The sequence below is a fragment of the Lacerta agilis genome, chromosome 3 (assembly GCF_009819535.1).
Source record: "Lacerta agilis isolate rLacAgi1 chromosome 3, rLacAgi1.pri, whole genome shotgun sequence".
Taxonomy (NCBI): Eukaryota; Metazoa; Chordata; class Lepidosauria; order Squamata; family Lacertidae; genus Lacerta; species Lacerta agilis.
The window spans coordinates 47,626,544-47,654,138 of record NC_046314.1 but is presented as its reverse complement, the minus strand read 5'-3'; the positions used below and the strand labels follow the sequence as shown (position 1 = coordinate 47,654,138).

Sequence of the window (27,595 nt, the reverse complement as noted above, 5' to 3'; positions counted from 1 at the left end):
TGCAGATTTATTTAAACTTCATCAACTGAGAGGTGGTTGATAAAACAGCTATGGGGGCAATCCAAACCCTAGACTGGAAGCAATAGGGCTTGTTGAAGTATCATCACCATCACCTCATCCATGGTCCTGCCACTCATGCTGGTCAAGTAAAAAGTTAGGGGGTGGGGTCAAGGAAAAATATCCCTTCACTGCACCAGCTCTTGGACTGAAGAGGCTTCCAGGGGAAGATGTTTGGATCAAGCCCACTGCCATCACAAGATAGTAACAGGACAAACTCAGGACCCCCTGGATCATGTTCCAGGCTTGAAACACCTTGTTTTCTGAGTTTCCCTCAGGCAATTGCCAGCAGGGATACAGCTAGCAGTAGCTTCTGCCGACCAGTGTTTGGGTAGGCACATTGGGATGCTTCACATTGACAGAGTTGCCCTGCTGACATCTCCACCACATCCACATGCTGTCTGGCACAGCAGATTAGGGATTTGGACCCTCCTGCTTGTTTAATTGCTGATTATCACAGTGAATTTCCTTCACTGTTTCAGCAAACTTGGCTACCTCACTGCCTCCTCCTAATTCTAGATCCTTTATGAACATGTTAAAAAGCATTGGTCCCAAAACAGATCCTTTGGGACCCCACTACAGCCGTACCTTGGTTTTCGAACAGCTTGTTTCTCGAATGTTTTGGCTCCCGAAGGCCGCAAACACAGAAGTGACTGTTCTGGTTTGCAAGCTATTTTTGGAAGCTGAACGTCTGATGGGGCTTCCATGGCTTCCCATTGGCTGCAGGAGCTTCCTGCAGCCAATCAGAAGCCACATTTTGGTTTCCAAACGTTTTGGAAGTTGAATGGACTTCCGGAACGGATTCCATTAGACTTCCAAGGTACGACTGTATTTGCATGCCTCGAGTTCTGTGCTTCTTGCTCTTTAACCAGTTACCAATCCATAAGAGAACATTTCCAATTAACTCGTGATTGATGTGTTTGCTCAGGAGTGTGCAGTAAGGAACCATATCAAAAGCTCTCAAGTAAACAATGTTTAAAGGCTGACCCTTTCCACAAGTTTGTTGGTAGTCTCAAATAGATTAGTGAGATGGGGTGTACCTTTGCAGAAGTTAAGCTGATTTCTCTTTAGCAAGATGTGTCCTTGTATACACTTGATAATTTTGTCTTTAATGATACTTTCCATCAAATTACTTGAAGCAAACATTAAAGTGTTTTGAAGGCGATGTCTTCATTGCTTGACTGCTCTCTGTGTGCTTTACTGGCATCCTGACCATGCAGCTATATAGGTGCTGTGTTGTATGTGATTTTCTTCCTCTTGTTTGGTGTGCTAGAAAATTTATAGTGATGCCTGGGGAGTTGCTATACTGGGGCTACTGCTGAGTGTGCCAGTGGGGCTGATGGACTGGGGGTGCTGTGATGGAGCCATTTTTGTATATGGTGGTGTGTGGTAGACGTAATGCAAGGCCCCATCATGAGTTCATTGGCTGTCTCCATATGTGACTGATGACCCAGTCCCGGATTCTAGTGTTTCCAGAAGTTCTGGCAGGCATGTACATCTCTTTTTCTTGCTGCTGTTTTTTTTAATTTTTTAAATCTTAAGTGCTTCCCTCCTCTGTCCCTGTTTCCCAGATAGCAGCATTGTGCATCTCCCACCCCCACCCCATAATTCAGAGTATCTGATTGCTCTGTTGTACCTCTTGAGAGAATGATGTTTGCATACATTGCTTTTATATTGAAGCAAGTTGAGACATGGGGTTGCAATCCACAGGTGATGAATGACACCTCTGCATGAGATTTACTCGGGTAGATTGTTAAGAGCTTATACTCTGTTCTAGTGGGCTTAAGATTGTCAGGTGCATAAAATGTTTTACAAAACACTTTATAGTCTGTCAATTTGAGGTAAAACTGTTTATATTCCAGAGTAGTTGCCTTGGTCACATACTATCATTTTACTAATAGCAAAGCCAGCAAGGCCATGAAGATGGGCAAAAAGGAACTTAAAGCATGAGGAGGTTGGTCAGGGACACATTGCTGAAAATGGGGAACCCTGTAGCTTTGCTTTTTTTAAAAAAAGGAAACACCTTTGGCTTGGTGAGGCCATCATAATTTGTGATAGCTTAATCAGGCGGTGTCCCCACAACAGTATTTACCTTTGTTTATAGGCTAAAAGACAAAAAACTGACAGCCAAAAGTAAAGTTAAAATTTGAGTTTGAATCCATTGTTTAAGAAAATGGTCCAAAAAGAAGTTGTTAGGGTAGCTTTAATTTTCTTATACTCAAAGAGAAAGTTAATGACAGTTTGAGAAGACATGTTTCAATATAAGCACAGTAAGAATAGTTACAGGCAGGGGCAGAAACCTCTGCTCTGTTAAAAGGATGGTATGTTTGACTTTCATGTGTCCTATAGATATGGTACTTATTTGACACAAGCCTCATGATGCTGACTGCAGCCTACGAAAGGGAAGGATATGTGACAAAAGTATGTTATAATATGACAGCTTAAAAACATCATTGAAAACAGTCTAGAAGTCTTAGATATGAGTTATTAATGCTTTAAAAAGCAAAATACAAAACTACTCAAGAATAACAAAATGCTATATAATAGAAACCACATCAAAACATTTCAAGAGTTTATCTTAATTTTATGCTGACAACATAAATGAAATGGTGCTATTTAAAAGAATATGTTTTGTGTTTATTTTCAGCTCATGTAATTGCAGTTTGTTTAAGTCATTTAAATAGTGTGAACTGAAATACGGCCATGAAATAGGTAATACTGACTTTCAGATTTCTCAAGTGAGATAAATTGAAGGTAGTATTATTGCTCAAAACTTGGAAGTGTCCCATAAACTGAAGTGCTAAGGAGTATGGCCCATCACAGATTTAGATATGCTTAAAACATTGATTTCAGTGGGCATAAGCACGCTTTGCAGTGGGCTTAATTGTGGAAGTTTTTTCCCCTATACTGACAATATGGTACTTGACAATATGGTACAGTGGTACCTCAGGTTACAAACACCTTGGGTTACAAACACTTCGGGTTACAGATTCTGGAAGTAGTTGTTTGTTGTTCAGTTGTGTCCGACTCTTCGTGACCCCATGGACCAGAGCACGCCAGGCATACCTGTCTTTCACTCCCTCCCGCAGTTTAGTCAGACTCATGTTGGTAGCCTCGAGAACATCGTCCAACCATCTTGTCTTCTGTCATCCCCTTCTCCTTGTTCCCTCAATCTTTGCCAGCATCTGGGTCTTTTCTGTCCCAAGATTACCACATTTTCAGTAGACCACCAAAAGCATAGCTGTGCTAACCTAGACTTAAATTTGGAGTGTTGGAGACAGGAAACTTTTGTTTGGGCATTCCCAATTGCTGAAATTACTTGGCTTTTAAGGCAGAAGCAAATTCTTCTGTAATAAGCCTAATTTAGCCTTGTATTCCACTTTCACCCCACAGATTTTCCAAATTTAACAGAGCTGCTTGAAATTTTGCAGTTGTGTTATTATTATGCTGCCTGTTGTATGGAAAGTTTCAGGCAAATCACTTATGACAGCTGGCAGATACTGAAATTATGTAAACGAGGTGGCTTTCAGTATTTCAAACTTTTCCCTAACTTCCCCACTCCTCCAACCCTGGCCTGGGTTATAAACTTTTAAAGAAGAAATATTCTGTACCTAGCAGTTAAATTTGTTTTACTTTGTGGTGCCTGCTCAAAACTTGTGTCCTTGGCTAGCTCTGGTTTTGAATGACCTTTTCATGTTCACACAGAGATTTGGTTTGTTCAATGACTTATGAAGGATTTGGAAAGGAGGCACATACTGGCACATTTTAGGAAACCTTCTATTAAAACCTTCATAAAACTCTTCTTGGCTCTAAAGTAAGATGGCTATAACGCCAAGGGAGGGAGGAAAAGAACATGTTCAAATGAGGGGAGGGAGTCTTTAAAATTCAAAGCCAAATTCTTTTTACTGAGGCTTTCTAAAATATTGGGGGGGGGGTTCAGAAGAAAAAGAACTCATGTAAGTTCAAGGCAGAGAGAACAAGAGGTAAACACAACAGAGCAAAAATGACAAGGTTTTAGCAGAACCTTAATACATAATATTGAAGCAAAACTATCAAAGGACTTGAAGAGTGACTCAAATTGCATAACTTGCATTAACAAGTAGTTTATGACTTTCTTCTACTTTACAGATGGTGAATCTGTGGCTGTCAGGTTCTTCATCCCTACTCTACTTGGTTTGGATGTTGCAATTTAAGTAGCGCAGTACAGTGGTACCTTGGGTTAAGAACTTAATTTGTTCTGGAGTTCCGTTCTTAACCTGAAAGTGTTCAATGGGGCCTCCCGCTGCCCTCGCCGTGCAATTTCTGTTCTCATCCTGAAGCAAAGTTCTTAACCTGAAGTACTATTTCTGGGTTAGCGGAGTCTGTAACCTGAAGTGTCTGTAACCTGAAGCGTCTGTAACCCGAGGTAGCACTGTAGTTTACAAAGCTCCCTGACCACCCTGAATCTGTTGTGACTGGACAGCAACTGATGTTTGCTGCCAGTGCTGTGAATTGGTGGGACAGTTGTGTGTTTTTCCAAATGCTTCCCTCTGGCACCTAAAGCATTAGCAAGCCCACGTGTCTCTTTCCTCTTCCCTTTTATCTGATAAGAGTGAACGGTACAGAATGACAAAGGTGGCTTGTTCTTGTTCCTTCCTAGCTGAAGCAGAAACCAATTTGAAGGGCCAGCTGAGTTTTTTTTTAATAAACTGCTGGAGAAAGTGCCACTACTTTTGCATGAAATGCTGCTGGAAAGTGGTGGATTTCTAGAGGTCAAGATGCTAGTTTTTCCTCCTCACTTCACTCTCAGAACTACTTGGGAGACAATTTATAAATGGACCTGATCTCTTAAAAACTTATTTTTTAAAAAATCCTTTTTATTTTATTTAGGATGACATAAAACACAAAGTACAGCAATGTTCCAATGTGCTGGGGAGCTAATAACCTGTACTATATAAAGTAAAATGAAAAGACAGTCCAACAATAACAATTCTATATTTTTCCAGTCTTTCCACTGGGTCAAGTGCTTCTTTTATAGATGCTGAATTAACCTGTTAATGCACCTATCAGAGTAAGGATTGGTGTCCATTACCCATCCCACAAAAATGCATTTTGTGCAGGAACTTTTCTTGAAGTTCTCTTGCCCTGTTGAATATTGAAGAGAAGTGCAAAACAGGTCTCGTTGGATTTGTTTCTTGAGCTATCAGGCCCTCTGAGTCAGCCTTTCCAATATTCCTAAATGCCAAGCCTAGTCATGGATTCATTGGTGCCCCTCTAAATATTTCTGGAAATGTGAAACTATCATGCTCACTGACAAGCCCTTGAAATATATATATATTTTAAGGTAAAGGGATATATTTATCCACATAGTAACATGTCAGGAGCAAGAACACTGAAATTCTGCATCCAGAATAGCTGTGTATAGTTCTGTTTTAAGATGGAAGTTTTCAAAGTTTATTATTATCATTATCATTGTGTCATTTAGAGAAATATCCGTAGACCAGAGCATGACAAATGGAGTTAGTGATGTTGGTGATTGATTGGGACAGCACATGTTGTTTAACCACATGATTTATAAGCAGCTTTGCAGGGTGCTAATGCAGCTTTGAAAATAAATTGTATAGGCCACCTGCCCTCAGATCCTTTTAGTGTTCCTTCTTTATTGACTCCCACATTTCTCCTTTCTTTTCTTTTCTTCCTTTGAAAGCAAGCACATTGGTGTAGAATTTACCAGTGGTGATTTTTACCAGTAAAACTAGAGGCATGATTTAGCCAAGTGAAACACTTTTAAATCCCATTGATTTCAGTGGAAACCAGGTATTGAGTAGTATATGTCTACTCACAAGACATCCTGCAGAATTTAAGATTGCAGACTTAAAGTGACTGGCTTAAATTCTTCTTAGAATTAATAAAATTAAATTGTTAAATTGTTGAAAAAGCATGTCATATTTCACGAGAAATTTAATGTTCTGCATGCTTACACTTCCTGGAATCATTTCCCCCCAAGAAATTATATAATATTAAAGGGATAATTTTGCATAAGCAAATTTCATATGACTAGCGCAAAATACAAAACATTTGGATAATTTTATTCTTTCATTTTCCCATCTTCCCAGTTAACATTTAGTAAAAACTTTTAATTACCAAAATTAGTTTTCTCTAAGTAATCTTGAAAACAGCACCAGTGTGCTAGTGTGAATTCACCTCTTGTTCATTAAATCTGGGTCTCTGGTTATACTGTTTGTCAGTCATTGCTTATTTGAAACATAGTTTCCTTTTAAAAATCGGAAGTTCCTTAAATTGGAGTTTTTGCTTTCCTAATATGTATGCCCTCACCCCTGAAATCTTTGCCACTTAATTTTACTTGAAGGAAATCTGGAGTGGATATATAGGCATAGAGGAAAGCAAACCAATAGAAACTTTATAATGCATGTGAAACAGACAGTGGAGCAAAGCTACAACTATCAAGATTGGTGTGTCAGAGTGCTTGTTGTCCTGGTAACAGATAAAGAAGATCAGGATGAGATTTCAAGAATACAGAGGAGAAAGAGACAACATTGGGCATGTTATATGTAAAAAAATGCAGACTGCAGAAAAGCTTGAATGGTGTTTTATGATTATGCCTTATGCTTCTACTGGTGGGTTAATATATAACCATTGTAAGTTGGATGAAAACATACGTATAAAAGAAGTCTAGGCTTCAACCACGATAAGCATTAAAAAATACCATGGATGACAGAGTATCCCTGCTGAGACTTTAGTGGTTGCTGAACAACTCCAGGCATGCCTGGAAGAAGCGGACCATTTGGATCCCTTCCAGACAGGATTCAGGCTTCATCATGGGACTGAAAGTGCCTTGGTCGCACTGGTCGATGATCTCCAGTGGGCTAGGGACAAAGGTGAGAGCTGTTTCCTATTTCTGCTGGATCTCTCAGCAGCTTTTGATACCATTGACCAAAACATCCTTCTGGACCGTCTAGAGGGGCTGGGAGCTGGCGGCACTGTTATACAGTGGTTCTGCTCCTTCCTCCTGGGCCGTGTTCAGAAAGTGGGGGGGGGATGGGTGTTCAGACCCCTGGGCTCTCACTTGTGGGGTGCCTCAGGGTTCTGTCCTCTCCCCCAAAATGTACATGCTGCCGCTGGGAGAGATCATTGGGGGTTTGGGCTGGGTGTTCATCAATAAGCAGATGATACCCAGCTCTACCTCTTTCAAATCAGAACCAGTGAAGGCGGTGAAGGTCCTGTGTGAGTGTCTGGAGGCAGTTGGAGGATGGATGGCGGTTAACAGATTGAGGTTGAATCCTGACAAGACAGAAGTACTGTTTTTGGGGGACAGGATGCGGGCAGGTGTGGAGGACTCCCTGGTCCTGAATGGCGTAACTGTGCCCCTGAAGGACCAGGTGCGCAGCCTGGGAGTTATTTTGGACTCTGTCCAATGCAGCTGTCCATGGAGGCGCAGGTTAATTCTGTGTCCAGGGCAGCTGTTTACCAGCTCCATCTGGTACGCAGGCTGAGACCCTATCTGCTACACTGTCTCACCAATGTGATACATGCTCTGGTTATCTCTCGCTTGGACTACTGCAATGCGCTCTACGTGGGCTACCTTTGAAGGTGACCCGGAAACTACAACTAATCCAGAATGCAGCAGCTAGACTGGTGACTGGGAGCGGCCGCTGAGACCACATAACACCAGTCCTGAAATACCTTCATTGGCTCTCAGTACGTTTCCGAGCACAATTCAAAGTGTTGGTGCTGACCTTTAAAGCCATAAACGGCCTCTGTCTAGTATACTTGAAGGAGCGTCTCCACCCCCATCGTTCTACCCGGACACTGAGGTAAGAAGCAGGGAACCAGGCAGAGGGCCTTCTTGGTAGTGGCACTCGTCCTGTGGAATGCCCTCCCACCAGATGTCAAAGAGAACAACAACTACCAGACTTTTAGAAGACATCTGCAGGCAGCACTGTTTAGGGAAGCTTTTAATGTTTGATGGACTACTGTATTTTAATATTTTGTTGGAAGCCTCCCAGAGTGGCTGGGGAAACCCAGCCAGATGGGCAGGGTATAAATAATAATAATAATAATAATAATAATAATAATTTCTATTGACTGTAGCAGGTCTACTCCATGACTGATGTTCAGTATTACCCTTAGCTTTCAGATAGCTGCAAAAGATGGAAGGTTGACTGCCTATATGCCAAAGTTTCTAAAGTACCAGATATAGATTAAGTGTTCGAAATACTCTTAGTAGCAATTGCTGGTTTCAGATGCAGGCTCAGTTGATGTTATATGAACATCCAGCAGCAAGCATGCTCTTCTTCTCTTTGCATGCTTTGCTTTTCTAAAGGACTTGCAGTTCTTTGGCAAATGATAATTGTCATTGCATATGAATGGGGGAAATTATGGTTTGGGTCTGGTTTCAAATGCAAATATACAGAAAAACTGGTTGAATAAACAATAGTTTGCAGGTATACATGTAATGGCAAACTATGGTTTGTTAAACTAGATGTTTGTTAGGGAAAAAAAGTATAAAGAGAGATCAGTGGGAGATGAAGCAATCACAAGCTTGAGGGTCATTGCTGCTCATTCATGTTAACACCAAACCATGGTTTGGAATTACATTGAATGCAGCAAGTATCACCATGCTAATTTTGAAACATATATACTTTAAATACATCTTTAATTTGTTTTTTTAAGCTCATTCCACAACTCTTTCTTTACTTTCTACTCATGTATTGTGAGAACTTGAAATTGAGAAGCCATTTAACTAAGGACAGTTAAGGAGAAGAAATATAGGAAACAAATGTTACATTTGTAATTTTAGCATTCACTTTCAAGATTTTATAGTTGAGAGTTTACTTATGTTCCAACTGGTGAGAAAATATTTTTAGAAAGCTTAGCCACTGTGAGCAGGGATGCTGTGTTTTTTTTTTAAGAATTGTATCTGTGAAAAGTAAAGATTTAATTGTATTTGCCTACAGTAGTAGATTCTGTTACTAGAATACCTGGATTATTTAAGTATTCAAATATACAGTACTGTAGTACAGAAGTTCTTGTTGACATGCTTGGCAAAGAAGCAAAGAAGACCACTCTTTTGCCATCTGTTTATAATGCTATATAAAGAAAATCATGCTGGTTGCTGTGGAAACTAACATTTCCCAAACCACAAGTTGCTTAAATTCTGCACCTTTTAAAATATTGAGTTCTCTCAGGAATGAATACACACACATGGGAAATATATCAGAAATGTTCCAGTTACTTTTCCACCAATTAACTGTACAGTGTGCTCAATATTTGTATTTTGTCACAAAGGCATACGTTGTCATTCAAATTTCAGAAGATTTACTGATATTTTTGACACAGAGATGTTTTGACTGACATCTACATCTGTACATACAACATATTTAGTTGGACTTTGAGGTTTTGCAATGGATTGAAAATGCTACCATGTAGGTTTTAGAAACTGAAACTGCTATTTATATGAGCTTTGGGAGACACAACTTGCTTAATCTTCTCCTGCTTGTGGATATTATAATATGGATTTGTTGAGCAAAATATAACAGTGTAAAAGTGTTGACAGTCATACCTAAATTTCAGAAACTGTATTAGATTACCTTCAGGTTTGTATTCTCTAGTTTTTATCCAGGTGTTTTGGCAGACACAGGAATTATCCCAAGAATGCATAATCAGGTGCAATGTGTCTGTAGCCTATCATGTCTGTATGGGTATCTGTATCATAGCATTTATTTGGAGTTATGCACAGGACTTTGTAGTTTGGCGAATTGGCTCTAGATCAGCCCATTTCCCAAGTCTTCCTTTTGATGGCATGAACATTTCAGCTTTCCAAAGAAAATATCAGCTAATAAAAACACTGTCCAGATTTGACACCACTTGATAATTGGAAGTGCCTCTGATAGTCATTGCTTCTATCTTGTTTTGACTGATCCTAGTTTTTTCTATGGTAATTCTTGGATGCTGATTCAAAATTCACATTGCTACTTCAAGGTCAGATGAAAGACCCTCTGCATAATTGAGAACTCTGCACTCCACATCTGTGGCTGACTTCTTCATATGCACACAAACAATTTTATGGCAAGACAGAACCTTGTGGAACCTTACAGAAGGACTCATTTGGAACAGAATAGCAACTGGCTAACTCCAGTATCTGAGATCATCTAAATGAAGAACTAGACTACTATAAGAGAGAATTCCAAACCCTAACCAAATTCCATAAGCAGCTCTATTTAGTTGTCAGTGCAACCCAAATATATTTTAATGCACATTTGTAGCCAATGTATGAGAGAGAATATTCACTGAAATGCAGTTGCTATAATTGGTCCACTGAGGATGTTAAATTACAGGTCATAGAGTACAATAGTTTGAAAACTGCTAAAGCAAAAATCGTGTTTCATGCATCTGTTTAGGAAATCATCATAGCTGAGTGAGGGGTCCACTTTAGCCTAGACTTCCATAGTGCAAAATTTTGATGTTCGATGACTAGGCAGTAGTGTTTCATATTGTCAGTTGTCCTGCGGTTGTAGAGCTGAAGTGGGATGCACTCTGGCTTCTGCCACTGGCTGTAAGACAAAGGGTCACTGGGAAGGAAACCCTTTCCTCTGGTCTCTTGCATTGGCCAGTGAATGAGCAGCTGCTCTAAGACCTGCTTTCCCCCTTCTCTCCAGACTCCTTTTTCCTTTTGTGTTGTATCCTTGATTTGTGTGAGCCTACAAATAGGAACTGTCTTTTTAATGTTTGTGCAGCATTTAGACAAGTTTAGAGGCTTTATCACTGCTAATAATTTATGGAGTCAGGCTCATAAGTAAATGTATTTTTAAGTGATCAAAATACATATTTAAAAGACTATTTACAATTATTCAATTGCAGATTCTAGTATTTGTGACAGGCATAAATTGGACAGAATATCTGCTTCATAACTGTACCTGCACAGGATATTGGTATTCACGCCTGTGTGTTCTCTAAATGTTGGCACTTCTTTTTATTTTTGTCATTTACCTCTCACTAATCATAAAGTTCTGATACAAATCAGGGTAGGGGCTTAGACAGTACATGCTAACAACTGTCTTTTCTTCAGGTTATTTTTTTTAACCTTTAAGGAGGAAAGCAGGGAGCCTGTATAACTTGCGCAAATTGTCTTTGAAGGTTTTATTGCTCTTTTCTTAATTTTGTTTTAGTATCTGATTAGTGACCATCTTAAAGATCTTATGGCTGAAAGGTAATCAATAAACATTTCAATAAAACAGGTAAATAATGAAATTAGGCATGCATAGTGCTACTGTTGAATTATCAGAATGATAAACACTGTGCTGACATATCATATTATGAATACATAATGCTATCATGTATTCATACAGTTTAGATTTTATTTGCTCATCATGTTTCAGATTATTGAATTTTTCTACCTTGTTTTTGGCAGAAACCATTGTCTACTTTTCTGCCTGCTTTGGAAATATAAATGGAATACATTTTTCTACTATACAGTATCTTCTGAACTTTTCTTTGTCTGGGTTGTGTGTGTGTGTGTGTGTGTGTGTGTGTGAGAGAGAGAGAGAGAGAGAGAGAGAGAGAAGCAGCCTTTATTAGTACAACTCTCAGCCTGCAAGTTCTAAATGCTCATTATGCCCAATGAAAGTTTTTCTCTTCTGGGAAAAATACTTAAACTAATATTACTGCTAAACCACTGAAATTACAGATTTATCTGTAACTGAAAAGTTGAAATGCCTGAGCATTAGAAGTTGAAGTGTGCAAAGCTTTAATGGGGATACTCATGTTTGCTTGATTTATTCTTTTAAACAGATGGACGTTAGTAGGAGGTGTAATTCTTTCAGCACATAAACTATTAGCCAGTGTTACTTCTTGTGTGGGTGGTGCGAGTCTTATATCAGCATACCATAATAGTATACTTGTTTCAGAGCTAGACTCCCCTCCCCCCATCATCATGAATTTTTAAAGAAGAGCTCTATTTAAATCTGTGAATCTGTCAGGCATTTAAATCTAGGTTTTGTCACATGGATAACATGGAGAATAATTGTTTCATCCCCCCCAAACCTCAGTCTTTTCATTTTTCTGTAGATCTGTATTTGCTGTGGGTAGTTGTACCAGTCTAATTTTATTTACCTTGAGGGCACAGTGTTTAATAATACCGAGCTGCACAAACTATAACAGGCAGCACCTTAATCTTGGTAGTTTTGTATTTATATTTACACTTCTACTTGTGTTTTCCACAATCTTTTAAGAAAGAATTTGATACTAATGTGTGTGTGCATGCAGGCCCAATTTTACTTGGGCTGCATCCAGTTCCCCTTTCCCCCCTAGGGGCACCTGTCTTCTGCCACATACCCATCAAGAATAATTGCACCATCTGGAAGACTTTTATGTACCTGTAACTTGGGTTGAATATCTCTAGGGAACTGAATTCAGGTGGAATGTGAATGTGACCCCTGGAGCCATGTCAAGTGACTGCAGTAGCTTCTAGTTACTAAAGGATGGCCACCTTAGGCTTTATTTGTTTCAAGTCTTATGCAATTTGCTGTAGTGAAGATAGAGTATGTGTTGCTAATGTAATTCTGTTTACTACTTTTGTTGAAAAAGAACTTCAGCTTTTTCTTAGCTGATAACTTGGACAAAGCAACAGCAAATAAACGTAAGGAATGTTAGGTGATACAGATAATATGAGCAGGTGCCATACTGCTTGTCAACTACTTTTGTCTATCAATTCTTGCTCTGTACTCTGTCCACTGACATTTCTCTCTGTCTAGGGCTGCTACTAATTAGCAGCTGTTTTTAGACTGGAGTACTTCCCGGGTTAATCACGTGTTTCTTCCTCCGTATTCTATTTTTATCTATTCTCTATCATATGGTAATAGACTTCATTTATATTTTCATTCAACCGAAGCGAAGATGGCTGTGGAAACTGAACTTGTCTTCTAACATTATAACTTTAGTTTGAAACTTTTTTTGAAATTAGTCGTATAACTTGCATAATCACCATACCTATCCAGAAAATACTATATGCCATTGCATATTGATTGCTTTTTCAATTATATAAGCCATCTCTATATGCTATATATATTGGTATTCCTCTGCTAATACTGTTTAGACACCACATCTCCCATCATTCCTGATCATACAATAAGGTGGCTGATGCTGATGGAAGTTGTAGCCCAAAACATCTTTAGCCACCAAGATGGAGAAAGCTAGTCTTAGGGCTTGCCCACACGTCGCTAGTCCCATGCTTAGAAAACATGGGTCTGAGTGGTTTTCCATTTGTCCCACTGCTTTCCCCAGGAAAACCTGCTCTTTACTGCTGAATTAGAGCAAACATCAAGCCCTGGAAACAGCAAGTGATGTTTGCGGTAAAGTGATTCAGCAGTAAAAAGTAGGTTTTCCTGGGGGAAAGCAGCAGGACGAGCGGGAGTGGGGATGAGCCCTTAGTGTTGAGAATGATATAAAAGCTGTAATTTTGAGAGATCAGGAGCAAGCTGCAGTGAGCCTTGGACTCGCATGCTCTGCTTTTTCCTCTCCTCCCCATGCAAAGAGGGTGGGAGGGGAGAAATAGCTTCCTACTTTTATTTAAGAATAATCACAGTTCTGTTACATATGAACTTACAAACAGTGGTTTGTTCTAACCAAAGTTAGTTGAACCAGGATCAAGTTGAGATTTCTGGTCCTGTTACATTGACCACATTTATATATGTAATCAGGGTTCAAAATTAGGGCGCCAGGCGCATTTTGCGCCTAAAGATTCTCCATTTGCAAGTGCCTCAGAAAGTCTGGGTGCCATTTTTTCACCTGACACTCAAGGATTAATGAAATGTATGTGATTTGAAGCCTTGAAGTAGTATTTTGAAAATTCAAGTATGGTACCAGTTTGTTTTTTTGTAAACACCAAATTAAACATGTATTAACAATTTCTGCTAAAATGTGATATTAACAATGTGTTACTTATGTGAATTGCATATTAATTCATGCTTATCAAAATAATAAATAAAAAGTGTTGCTGACTCTCCCCCCCCCCCCATGACGACTAGACATTCTGTTTTGGTGCCCACAACCCAGGTCCCAGAGGCCATTTTGCCCCTAGCTTTTCAATCCCAGTTTCTAACACTGTATGTAATGTGGAGCTTTGGTTTTGTTCTAAAGAAGCAGTAGAGAACTATAGATTCTAAAGTGAAAGCAGAAGTTCATTCTCTTACCTCACACATAGAGGAGAACAGGGCAGGACACAAACAGTGGCTCATTCTCAATCATCTAACCCGCTATTTAGGCAGTCATCTAAATTGGTCTTAGGAAAAATTGAGTGTTCAAAATTCTGATCTGACTTAATTTTTTTCTTTTTCTTTTTTGCAGAGGTTTTGTGTTGGATAGCAGGAACAACCTGCAGATGAGAGGCTTAGTGGTTTTACTTATATCTAAGGCAGCTGGGCCCAGCATAACAGCAAAGAGCTCCCTCCAAAATGATATGATCAGTGGGATATATTCTAGGTAAGAATTTTCTAATGCAAAAGATGCAGAGTCACATTTATTTTCTTTTTGGATTATGCCAATATTTGTGTATGTTTTTTCAAAACATGCAAATACCATTGAGATATATGAGAATAATATTCAGAAAGACAGTTTCCTTTCCTGTTTCCACCTGTGCTTGATTAAAAAGAAAAGTTGTATAGTGCTTTTTGTATATGATGATCTCTACAATCCTTACTTTTATCCCTGTTTGCAACAACTCTATGAGTTCCTTATATAGGCATTTCCCAGATGGGATGCTGCACTGAAAAATAGTGTTCTAAGGGATGCTGCACTGAAAAATAGTGTTCTAAGTGAATGGACAGCAGCAGGATTTTCTTTCCACATAGATAGTTTAATAGTAGCAAAAACACTCATCTTTCCTTCCAGTCTGTGTTTGACCTTATATTACTTCTTATTGTACTGATACACAATAAAAAGGGTCTACAGTATTTTTCAATGAAATTATTATTAAACCGCTTTGAGGGTTGTTGTTGTTGTTTTACAGTCAAGGTAAAGGTAAAGGTACCCCTGACCATTAGGTCCAGTCGTGGATGACTCTGGGGTTGTGGTACCCAACCTTGGTACCCAATCCTCCAATACTGGTGCATTGATCCCCCCCCCCACAACAACCTGAATTGTAACTAATTATTGAATGGGCAGCTGTTAGTAGGTGTACAATTATTTTCCTGCCTTCTAACGTGACTAGGTCTTTTACATAACCAAAAAGCATAACTAATAGATTGGCTCATAACTTATATCCAGTAGCGATGGCTCTTTTACTGTCTCTGGTAGAAATCATTGGCTTCCATTGCAGCAAAATGTTGATTCAGGATATGGGAGAAATTAATGAGGTGTATACAGGAAGAATGAATGACTTGGCCTCTGCAAACCATCGTCCAAATATCCAGGGGGTGGGGAGCCTGTGCTGCAGATGTCTTTGTCTTCTTATAATGATGAGTGTTTTGGCAGTGGTAATATGCAATATGTAAGGAGCAGTTCTTGCCTGATCTGCAAGGTGAAGAAAGCTGCTGCAGTGCTGCATCCTTGTAAGATTACTACTGATTTTCCAAACATAGTAATACAGCTGACCTACTGAGGCACTGAGTTAGCTGTATATCTTCATTGACTATTACTTTTCCAGGGCGTTTTAAAGAAAGACAAATAATCAGTATCTGCTAACAAAGATTTCCTGTTTTAGGAAGTTGAAAAGAAGTCACATGTGGATCTTTAACCATTCATAGGAAATATGATGTTGACCAGTTTTCCAAACCAAGAAACCTTCATCAAATCACTCTTGATCACTGAGAATTACCAAAATAATGACCATGGAAAACTGATTCAAATGTGACAGTTCCAGATGATTTGTCATGTAGGGGTCATTGTTAACAGTAGCTACATTTAACTTGCAGTGTGGTGATGATCCTTACAGAATGTCTTTATTTGGAAGATGGCTGGAAAAGCTTTTGTGCTGTGCCTAGATATAAGAAAACTAGACAAGGTGTGATTGCATCAACAGTATTCTTGTGTGTGGCAAGAAGCAGTTTTGGATGTGTGGGCAGCTTTTGTCAGGAATGAAGTCGGGTGATGGTAATAAAGATTTGGATTGGATTGGATTGGAAGTTGGGTGGTGGGAAGGAACCCTAGCCCAAGTCCTGATCAGGGTCCTATGTGGTTATTATTCATGCATTTAATGCATCATCTACACTTTTTATGCTGAATCCTGTATGATTTGAAGATGTAGCAACCTGTCAGAAGTGATAATGCAGAATCCTTACTTGCGCTGGCTCTCTGGTTCACTGTCACTACCTTTAGTAGACTGCAAGGGAACTTAAGGTACCGGTATACCTGCTCCATGGTAGTGGTGAACAATTTTGCCTGACAGAACCATGGAGCTATTGTGCTGAAGGACTCAATCGTCACTGCTGTTACTGACAGGAACCCATGGTAGAGTGGTTTGGTGGTGGGTGCAGACACCTGGAAGTTCCCTTCCCTGGCAAAAGGGCAGTTTCCTAAGATTTTGTGTGCATATAAAGATTTTACTCATGTCTAATACGGCATATTTAGGTGCCTGTTTCAGATGCATGGAGGAAGGGCATGCCAACTGCACACACGGTATATTGTCTATACAGTATTATACACTATATGCTAGCACGGGGTCCCCAAACTTATCCTGCTTTGGGCCGGTTCCTCTGGCGCCAATCGTGCGGTGGGAGGGGGGAGCGCAACCCCCCCACTATTTCCAGCGCGGCTGCCCATCTCCGGGGCAGCGCAGCACCGGAAATTGTTCACATGCGCAAGCGTCTTTTCCAGCGCGCGCCAATGCGGAAGTGCGCCGAAAATTGCTGCTTGCGCATGCACACAAGCAATTTCCAGTGCTGCGCCATCCCGGAGATGGGCAGCCGCGCCGCTCCAGTAAGAGCGGGCGGCGGGGGTCTTCGTGGGCCGGAAAATTTGCTCACTCGGGCCGTATTTGGCCCGCGGACCTCAGTCTGGGGACGTCTGTGCTAGCATGTTGATGTAAAAGTCCTACTGGAGAATTCCCAGTTTCTTAACAAACCTGCCATACCAACATATGGCTCTGACTTCAATACATGGCTTGTAGATGCATTTCTGTTGAAAGATATTCAGAAATTTTAATTATGCTTCCCAGTAGAACAGGCATAAATTAAGTAAAATGTAACCCCCCTTCCTCCCTAACTGAAGATCAGCAACTGATATAGGTTTCCATGCATCAAGAAAGCATTTTGCAAATGTTAAAATGAGAACAAACTGTTAAAAAAACAGTGGAAGGGAATTGCCTTAATAATAGAAATTAGCTGATGCCATCTTTCCAAAATGCATCTGATTAATCTGATCCTGTCCCAGAGGCGGCAGCAGTTGCAAGGCTCAGAAGGGATTTTTATCCCTTCCCTGCTGCTGATTATAGCAGCACACCTGGTGATAGGGGCAAGGGCTCAGAGGCAGCTTGCCATCTCCTTTAACTGTTTAGCATCATCACATGTACATAGCAAGGCCCATCTGCTTCATTGGTATATTTTGCCAAAAGCAGGGGAAACAAGCAACATGATGAGGTGAAAATTGTGGCTGGGGGAGAGGATGGAATAAATCTCTTTAAAGCAAGTTTAAATGTTAGAGGGTTCAAAGTGTTGCAGGAGGGAAATTGGGTACTCCACCCCCTATTAATTAAAAACATAGGGTCCCCCCACACTTTGGTGCCTTTCTTATTAATTAATGCTTGTTCTCAAAGCCTTAATAGCGTGTCATATCCATCCTTGTTTACTGATAAATACAGTAATTTTCTTTGGTAATTCAAGCTTTAATTTTACTCTCTCAATGGACCTTATATTAATGTTTAGAACTGAAAAGAACCAGTAATAGCTACGCTTGAAGTGTAAAATGTTAAAAAAATTATATATGTTGCTTTTTTATTTTGAAAAAGGCTATGCCCTTTTGATATACCGTATTTTTAGCTCCATAAGATGCACCTGAACATAAGACGCACCTAGTTTTTAGAGGAGGGAAGGGGGAAAGCTCCGTTTTTTTTTGAAGATCAGCTCAAAGTTGTGCAGCTTCTTTTGCAAAGGGAAAAGCTCTGTGTTGGGTTTTTTTGGGAGATCAGCTCAAAATTGTGAAGTTTCTTTTGCAAAGAGGAAAAGCCCCGTTTTTATGGGGTTCAACTCACAGTTCTGCAGCTTCTTTAGGAAAGGAAAGGGAGCTGTTTCTACAGTTTTCAGACAGATGATCTAATCAGCCAGTCACATGTCGCTGGGGAAACAAACAGCCTCCGTCTGCAGAACATTCAACAGTGGAGGCCTGGGCAAGGGGGCGGGGCAGAAAGGGAGCCTTATCTCTCTCTCTCTCCCTCTCCCTATCGCTTGCTGATCAGCTGTTCAGCGGCTTCCTTTCAACACTCCCTTCTCTCTTTGTAAAAAAAAAAAAGCACGATCTGCTTTTGGCCCCTGGGCAATTCGGCTCCAGGGACCATGCATTCACTCCATATGACGCACAGACATTTCCCCTTACTTTTTAGGAGGAAAAAAGTTCATCTTATGGAGAAAAAAATACGGTAACTTCTCATTTCTTAAAAGCCTATCTGCTCACTTAGCTTATGAAGCATTGTCTTTATCCAACAGCAGGGGTCAGCAACCTTTTCCAGCCGTGGGTCGGTCCATCGTACTAAAGCCATTAATATCCACAGATCAGTGCTTCCATCATACAAGCATTTTACATAGTTTTGAATGTAAACCATAAGATCGGCTAAATTTCTGCAATAATAAAAGCTTTCTTTACTTGGATGAAGCAAATTTTTATTTCAGTGTGTTTGTTTGACACTTGGAATACCAAATGATTTTCAGCTGTTTCATCTTGATTTGAGAAATGAAACAAATATTTTGAAACAAGTGCCACTTAACTATATTTGAAAATGTGTTCTTGTTCATGCATCATAGGGCTGAATCCATCAGTATTTTCACTTTCCAGCTACATTGGTATTGCTATATATTTTTAAAGCTATGTGGAAATATTTCAGGGAAACACTTGGACAGATGAGCATCTGTTCACATGTTTGGTGGTGTCTGTACATAATTGGCAATGCATATTAATGGGAATCTGTTTACCTTGCTTCAGTTTGTCTTGCATAGTCATTTCAAATAAACTTTTAACTAGAGTTTTGAAGGCATGAACCTAAAGTGCAGAAAATAGCATGCATTTTAATCTACCTATTATGTGCAAAACTATTGCCATTTTTAATGGTCCTTACCTTCTCCATTTTAATATATATTTTTATTTGAAAAAATTATCAGAACATACAGAAAGTTAAAATATAAAGGTAAAGGAAAAGGACCCCTGGACGGTTAAGTCCAGTCAAACCTGACTATGGGGTACGGCGCTCATCTCGCTTCAGGCCAAGGGAGCCAGTGTTTGTCCACAGACAGCTTTCTGGGTCATGTGCTTCTGGCACAACGGGACACCTTGACAAGTGTCAGAGCGCATGGAAACACCGTTTACCTTCCCGCAACAGCGGTACCTATTTAAAGCCACCTTTCTGAAAGATAAAATATATTTGCCTTATGCAGACTATTACCCTGTGTAAGGGGTCTGACTAATCACATTATTAATAGCTCAGTAGTAAATGTTCTTTATAAAAATTACTACTGGGCTTCATATTTTGCAAGTTTTAATGCAGTTGGAGATTTGTGGCATTGCATCAATTTAAATAATATAATATCCCACAGTTTCCCCAGCCTTTCTTGTTTCAAAGGTATCTCCTTACATGTCCAGTGATTGGCATAAACCAGTCTAGAAATTAGTGACAAGAGTGACTGTTTTGTTCTGAGGACTAGATCTGGTATAACATTTAAAAGACAAACAAAAGTCTTGGTACATTAACAATAATAAAGGACAATACCGCCTTTATTTGTTCCCAAATTCAGAGCTCTATAAGATGTCCACCATGTATAGAAGGAGTCTGCTCTTTTTTTGCACATAGAATTGTAGAGTTTTAGTCCACCTTCCTGCAATGCAGGAATGTCAGCTAAAGCATCCATGGCAGATGACCATCCAACCTCTGCTTATAAACCTCCAATGAAGGAGAGTCCACTTCTGAGGGAGTCCATTCCACTGTTGAACAGCTCTTACTGTCAGAAACTTCTTCCTGATGTTTTGTTGGAAACTCCTTTCTTGTAACTTGAATCCATTGGTTCGAGACTTACACTCCAGAGCCGGAGAGAACAAGCTTGCTCCATCTTCCATGTGACAGTCCTATAGATATTTCAAAGGCATACCAGTTGAGTAAGGTCAGTTGTTTAAACTATCACTGTATATTTGAAATGACATCAGTTGTAGTGGTGATTCTAAGGCAGAAAGTTCTTAATTTAAGATGTCACAGTTCCATCAGGTTGATGGGACTCCTGTATGGAAGAAGTGATGTTATGCAGACCTCCACCATGCCTGCATGATGTGGAGCATAAGTGCAACGATCATATGATCTGTGGGGTTGGGCTAATTGAGACTGAGGACTGTCCTGTTCACAGTGCCACTGCATGCCATTATTTGGCTGCTGCATTTTTGACTTTTCAAATGCAGCCCCTTCCAGAATTCATTAGAATAGCTGTTTGTTAGTGTAGCATGAATGGCTGTGGCTAGGACTGCTTTCTTCAGGTAAGGGCACAGCTTGCTTACCAGCCAAAAGTGGTAAAAAGTACTCTTCGCCACTACCACCACTTGGGCATACAGAAGTGATTCCAGATCCAGCAGCACCCACAAGATGAAAATCCAGTTCTTAAAAGGGAATGCAACTCCAACAGGAGCAGGCTGCACACCTTTTGAATGGATCTGCCCCCCAAATGGTTGCTTTGTTTGCTGATAGCAAACAAATGCACAGAAATAAATTCAGGGCTAGAAGTTCACTTGTGGGGTTTTGGTTTTTGCTGATTCCACCACTTTTCTTAGTTTGTAGCCTTAATATTTGAATGTAGCTTATCTTTAGTTAGAATAATTCAGTCATTGTATTTATCTGTCTTACTAAGCAAAGGTTATGATACATACAAAATATATTCCTATTCTCTCTCTTGGTACACTCTGCTGGATAATTAAAAAAAAATTAAGAGACCTTTGATCTATCATTTCTATAACATAAAATATAACTTAATTTTATTCCTGACCATAATGGCTTTAACCTTGTGTACTAATTTGAATATGCTTGTGGAGGTAGAATCTTAAATGAGACACAAATGAAGGGAAAATTGCTAATGCTGGCACTGTATATCTAATGAGTACGGTGTAATAAACCATAACCTCTTCAACAGTTCTGTGGAAAACAGTGTGATTATTTTGGATGGATGGCTCTTTGTGTATGGCTCATTACCATCTGGCATAATCTGTATTGATATAGACTGTAATTGTGAACTATTTGACATGCTGCTTTTAATAAATGTGACTTGGCTGGTTTGGGCTGGTATATAGGAAACTGTAACAAGGGAGTTAAAGGCTGTCTTTTAGATCTGAATCCCAGTCCAGATTTCTTGTGTGGAGGAAAAGACCACCTCCACAGATCCTCCTCCACAGAACAGATGGTCAGCTCTGGAGTGTGTGTTTATATGTGTGTGTTTAGAGTTAGTTTTGCTCAAACAGGTGATTGGTGATGTTAGATTAGATATAGGTGACTGTGCCAGCTGTTCAGTAGTACCTCCACTCTATATCCTAACCTAGCTTCTGGATTGAGAGACTCCACCCCCCCCCCCTTCTATCCTGTTGGATCAAATTAAGGAACAACCAATTTGCAGATAGGTGCTTTGATATTAAATTCTTGCTTTCTGAAGCGGGACAAGTGTATTCCTGTTCAGTTAACTTCCTGATTGTAGAGCTGAAGGCTTCCCTGTTGACATCTTACTTTATCATTTATTATTTGACTATAGTTGTTATATTACGTTATCTCAAAGCAGGTTCTCCTTTAAATATATTAAATAAGTCAGTACTAGTTTCCCCTTAAAATAAGCAAAACACAACCTGATCCTGGTCCCAAATCAGCTCTATTTGAACTTTCAAAAGTTATCTGAATGGCTAGTTGCACCAAAGTATGGGTGGCAATGTACATTTAATTTAAAGAGCATCCTGTTCAAAACAGTATGGGTAGAAAGCAACTATGCTTGGATATGCATTCTGATCCATATCCAATTACATACTCAAGATTCATCGTCTAGCAAATTATACACATGTAGCAACCTATTTACAGGCATTGATTCCCTTAGCTTGAATTGGAATGACTGGTCATGTTCATATGTAATGCTTGAACCCTGGGTTTAGCATTATGTGCATGAGCTGGAAAAAGCCTAAGGCTTGAGCTTGTGTGTGGGCACTCACACATAGCCAGTATTTACTTTCGCTTTCCTCCATCTGTTTGTCATTGCATCTGAACCATGTGCTTGTTTATAACACACTCTGGTTATTTTACAGTGGACGCTCAAGTTGCAAACGTGATCCGTGCGGGAGCCGCATTTGCAACCCGCAGCGCCACATCTGTGCACGCACAGGTTGCAACTCGGCACTCATGCGCAAAGCGCAATTTAGTGTTTCTGTGTGAACACCGAAACCCAGAAGTAACCCGTTCCGGTACTTCTGGGTTCGGTAAGGTGTGCAACCTGAAAACGTGCAACCTGAAGCGGCCGTAACCCAATGTATTGATTACAGTGATTCAAGATACAAATCCTTCCAAACCAGCTTATGAGTAGAAGAAAGCTATTTTAACAATATAATAACAACACAGCTATCTGTCAGGTATCTTTCCACAGTGCTGCTTCTTGTTAGGAAGAAGGCCTTGCAAAAAAGGGAAAGTTTAGCTGGAAAACATATTGAGGCAGTTTTTGCACTCTTCCATCACTCTCCTGGAATTCTTCCCACAAGGCAGTTGGTAGTAAATGGCCCTGTGGGGCCTTGGGGGCTTGCAGCTGAAGCAGGCTCTGATTAGGGACTCTAGTTAGTTTATTTAACAAGCTTCAGAAACCATGGTTTGAAGATGGCTTGTCTTGTAACAGACTGAAGTTTGTTACAAATGATGATCTCTGGTTCCCTTTTGATGACAAGTTGAGATGAGGGAGAAATGAAACTAAACGTTGCGGGAGTCTTCCTCCAGCTGCATGGGACAAGGGAGAGAAACCCTTTTAGACATACCACACATGCACATACAGGCCTAGAAACCCTTTTAGACATACCTTCTGTTTTGTCCTACAGACATACACATCCTTCATATATACCACATCCCCTGGCAGTGCACTGAAGGAAGTTCAGTTTAAAACAGTGGGCTGCAACCTTAACAGACAAGACAAACGGGGGGGGGGGGGGAGGGACAGGGACACAAGAGGAAAATAAGTACATTCACCAGTTCTTACATTATGATTACCCTGTGACCAGATGGAATGGCTGCTTGTGGAGGCAATCCTGGAGGAGCCAAGCAGCAATTGGTCCAGTGAGGTTGATGAGCAGAGGATAGACTCACTGCCCCACTTCTTCAGATGTAGCTATGTGGTAATGCTTACCAGAGTGAAGGGGGGGGGAAGCATCCCTTGGCAATAAAACATAATAAATCTTATTTCTCACACACAATAGTGTGACATTAAACTTTATTATTCCAAATAATGGGCCACAAAAAAATAAATTAAACACTAGAGGCATGATCCAGACTCCCCTCTGTTCACAGCTCTGTATGTGTGGCAGGAAGCTTTCTGATACAGGGATAGCTAAGCTCAAGGAGTTGGATTGGATCACTAAGTATGTTTGCTAAAATAACTTTATATTTTTAATACTAAAAACTATAAAATATTAATGGTTGTTAGATTCCCAATTTCTGTTTAAAAATTATTTGAAAACTGTTAAATCTGAGGAGTTTAGATTCATATGTGTTGTGCCATTTAGTTACACTGTAATGTGGTTTCCAGAACATGCACTGACAAATCCACAACACTTGATCATTGTTATTATGAACGCCCACTGTTTGCAGTGTAATACAATCCTGAGACAGGGCAGTGCCCTTCAGATGCAAGGGTAGATTTAATATTGAGAGAACGCAAGCATCTAGAAGTAAATGATTATCTGTACACTGCATTTTCCAAGAGACTCCCTTCCTGCTGCATCAGAATTTGTATATGTGGCAATGAGTTCTATGAGTTCCATATTTTCCTTACTTAATTGTAGAGATTGGTTTTTGTTGTTGATCTGAAAACAGCCGAATTAGTTAAAAGTTATTATTAGGGATAAATCAAATGCTCTGTAATATGATCTAAGGAAATGTGAACGTATTATAGATTGGTGGGGTTTTAATGCATTTCAGCAGAATCAACAGTCAGTTGGAAATTCTGCTGTAAATGGTATGTCAAATACAAAAAAACCAAAACCATTTATTCTATGTGAAATAGTGAAAAATAAACTGGCTGCACTCTAGGCATCTTTTGCTTATTATGGTACATTGCCATGCATTATAATCCGGATAGTACAGTTTTATTTGATGGTATATATACCCACTCAGCTCAGCTGCTTCAGAGCTACATCATAGTATAGAAAGTATACACTCCCTCATTTAAAGCAAATTGTGGCGCTTGAGCTGTTTACCTTAGTCTACTAGGAAATGTGAGAGGGAGCTTCCCATTCAGACTTCCCTTTGTGGCTTTCCCATACTCTTTTTGTGCTCAGTGCATGAAGCAACTTGGTTTGTGGCAGAAGGGTAAATTGTTGGACCTCCAAAACTGCAGACTAAGCTAAGAAGGATGATGGGCTGCCCATGGAATAGGGAGGAATGGGAGTGACGGCAGAAATGACAGTGGTGGGGACTCTTGATGAAGGGGATAAAGTCAAAGTTGGATCTTTTGCTAGGGCATCTCACGTAAAATGGGTGAGTGCATATGCGCCTTAAGCTAGCGCAAGACTTCAGGATAAGGATGCTCATCTATATACTGTCAACTACAGCCATATCTCTACCCTGTCAAAATAATTAATAATAATTTGTGCTGATAATAGTTAATAATAATTTAGTCTTAAATGAGTAATGTAAAAAAAGAAAAGAAAACTGATCTAACACATATGGAAGTCGATAGGGAAAGCTGGATTTTTAAAAAATTCTGCACAGCATTTCCAGTGTTTCTATTTCTTTTTTTACTCCTAATTCCCCTATTAGCTCTGTTCTGGCACATCTTATTTTTGGTGCTCTCAAAGCATAACTGTTAATTCAGTCTCACAGTTACATAATAGGCCTAGGCAAAATATATATTTTGTAAGGCTACTGCACATGCTACTAATGTTACAGAGCTGCAGAAATGTAACTTGATGGTGATTGGTTTGGTAAAGTATTCTCTAGGCAGGAGTCAACTCAGTTGTTACTGGTGCAGACCAATGTCCACTTGTACAATGGGACTCTCCCCCCTTCCCTTCCCTTCCCTTCCACCCTCCCATCAGCTCTGGAGTGTTGAGGGAGCCCCCAGGTTTGAGGGGGCAGAGGGGGAAGTCTCATTGCGCAGTTGCCCTTCATTTCCTGCCCCCAAAAGTTAGTGCTACGTTGGATTCCACTGTGTTTTGCTTACCGTATATTACGTGAAAGCAGGGGGGAAGTGTAAAGCTAGTAAAAGTGAAAGGCAAAATGATTAATTTTGAAAAAGAATGAATGCTGGGGATATAAATCTGCCTAAAAACATTCAGTTGTGACTAACTTAGGTACAGTACATTAATATCAGTGGGTCTGCTTTGATTAAAACTTTGTTGGATACAATTATTGTCTCACCTAATTGCCCTGCTTTGAACCCAGGATTAGTGAAGGGTTGCTCCATGTGCACAGTGGAAAGGTAATGAAACTTTATGTTCATATGCCCTTCTCTCTAAATAGGTTTGAAGGCTCAGTGTTAGTACTGAAAGCTGGTTTTGAGAACTGATCATGATGAAATTGTCTACTTGTTTGTAAATCAGCTAACTGAAGTTTAAATCTGTTGCTCTAGCCACTAGATTTTGATCATTATTACTTCTAACAAAGTTACACTTCCCTGTAGTGTGTTTTTCTAACATTTTGTAAACTGCAGTCTCTGTGACTTTTCTGTGCCCATAGGCAGTCAACATTGATTTATCCAGGAAAGAATAATTCAGTAAGGCAGCAATCCTAATAAGCCTCACTGAACACAGGAATATTTACTTCCAAATAAACATGCACAGGATCAGGTTGTAAACCGTGGTTCAGATGACTGCAGTGCTTGAAAGCAGTATAAATACCATATTCCAGTCTTATTTCTTATTTCAGAGGGCTGCTTTCGTAGTAAATAAATGTTCAACAAGTGATCTTTAGTGTACTTTATCTATTATGGTTTACTTAAGTAAAAATGGGACCATAGTTAATAATCTCTTGCAAGGTAGACAACCTCTTAATTACTATTATTTCACCACTCCCAAGATTTCTATAGAAGATGTTTTCTCTCCTAACACATTAAACTGAATTCAGACTGCTTAAGAATCTCCTATTCTGGTATTAAAACTCAGATTCTTTGAGAAATGCCTAGAGCTATTTTATATATTCAGATGACAAAAGTTGCTTTACCTTGTTTGTCATTTTAGTTAAAATTAAGTATGCATTATCAGAAGATGTCCTCTAGCATTTTTAAAAAATGAATATACTAAATACATGAGCTGTATTTTTAATGCAGTAGGCTGAATAACACAGGTTCTGTTTGGAGAGCAAACAAGAGCACAGAAACCTAAGGAAAATGGGAAGGAAGGCTCAGAAGGTATGACACCAATGTATTTGTGTAGCTTTTTTGTGGCAAGCTGTACAGAGAGGATTTTTGTTTCCTTCATTAAAAGCTTATTAAAGGGGGAAAGGGACACTAGGGACACTGAGGGTGGGGTGGGGTGGGGGGGTCAGAGAGGTGAGCTTGATCTCAGGATATTAATGTGTGCCTTCAGCTGGGGGAAATGAGCCATCACTTGAGTAAGCTGCAGCTTTATGTACTCGTCACTAGGGATCCCCATATGTCCTGGGATCAGCAACAGTCAGACCTCAGTTGTCGAGAGCAGAGGACACTCGTTGGTATTCATGGCAGGTATCTCAGCTCAATCTGCCCAGAGCAAGTCTGTTTAATGTTGATCAGCTGTCCATCTGATAAACTGAATTGATATGGACATTTTCTCCAAGGGCTGCCCTGACAATGACAGCAGAAGCATCAGGATGTCTTGTTAGCCGCCCTCCCTCCTCTTCCCCGTTCTAGGATGTGTTAACCCTTCTTTAGACATAAGGTTATGACAGAATGTAATTTTCTGTCACATTCAATAGATTGCTTTTATTCCTGCCACTCTCTGAAACAAAAAGGTTAAATTTAGCATATAAAAAGGTTTGTTGTCCCATATTCCCATTGCTATAATTTATGTATGTATGGTATTAGAATGATAAAGTGAATAAAAACGGGGTATTTTTTAGACCCTTTTTAAAAAGTGCTGCTTTGTTGTGGTTGTTTTTACTTGCAATTATCATCATGGTTTAGGGTTGTTAGTACACATTTGAAGAATGGGCGTATCC

The 27,595-nt window shown here is 39.8% G+C and overlaps 1 protein-coding gene across 2 annotated transcripts in view; it reads left to right on the top strand.

The window, feature by feature from the left end:
* PDSS2 (decaprenyl diphosphate synthase subunit 2) overlaps positions 1-27,595 on the top strand; it is an 86,834-nt gene that overhangs the window by 16,172 nt on the left and 43,067 nt on the right. For both annotated transcript variants that reach the window (XM_033143541.1, XM_033143540.1), the window contains exon 2: positions 14,401-14,535. In XM_033143541.1, the coding sequence (XP_032999432.1) occupies positions 14,435-14,535 (101 nt within the window). In that variant the 5' untranslated portion in view covers positions 14,401-14,434. The remainder of the gene's footprint in view (positions 1-14,400; positions 14,536-27,595) is intronic.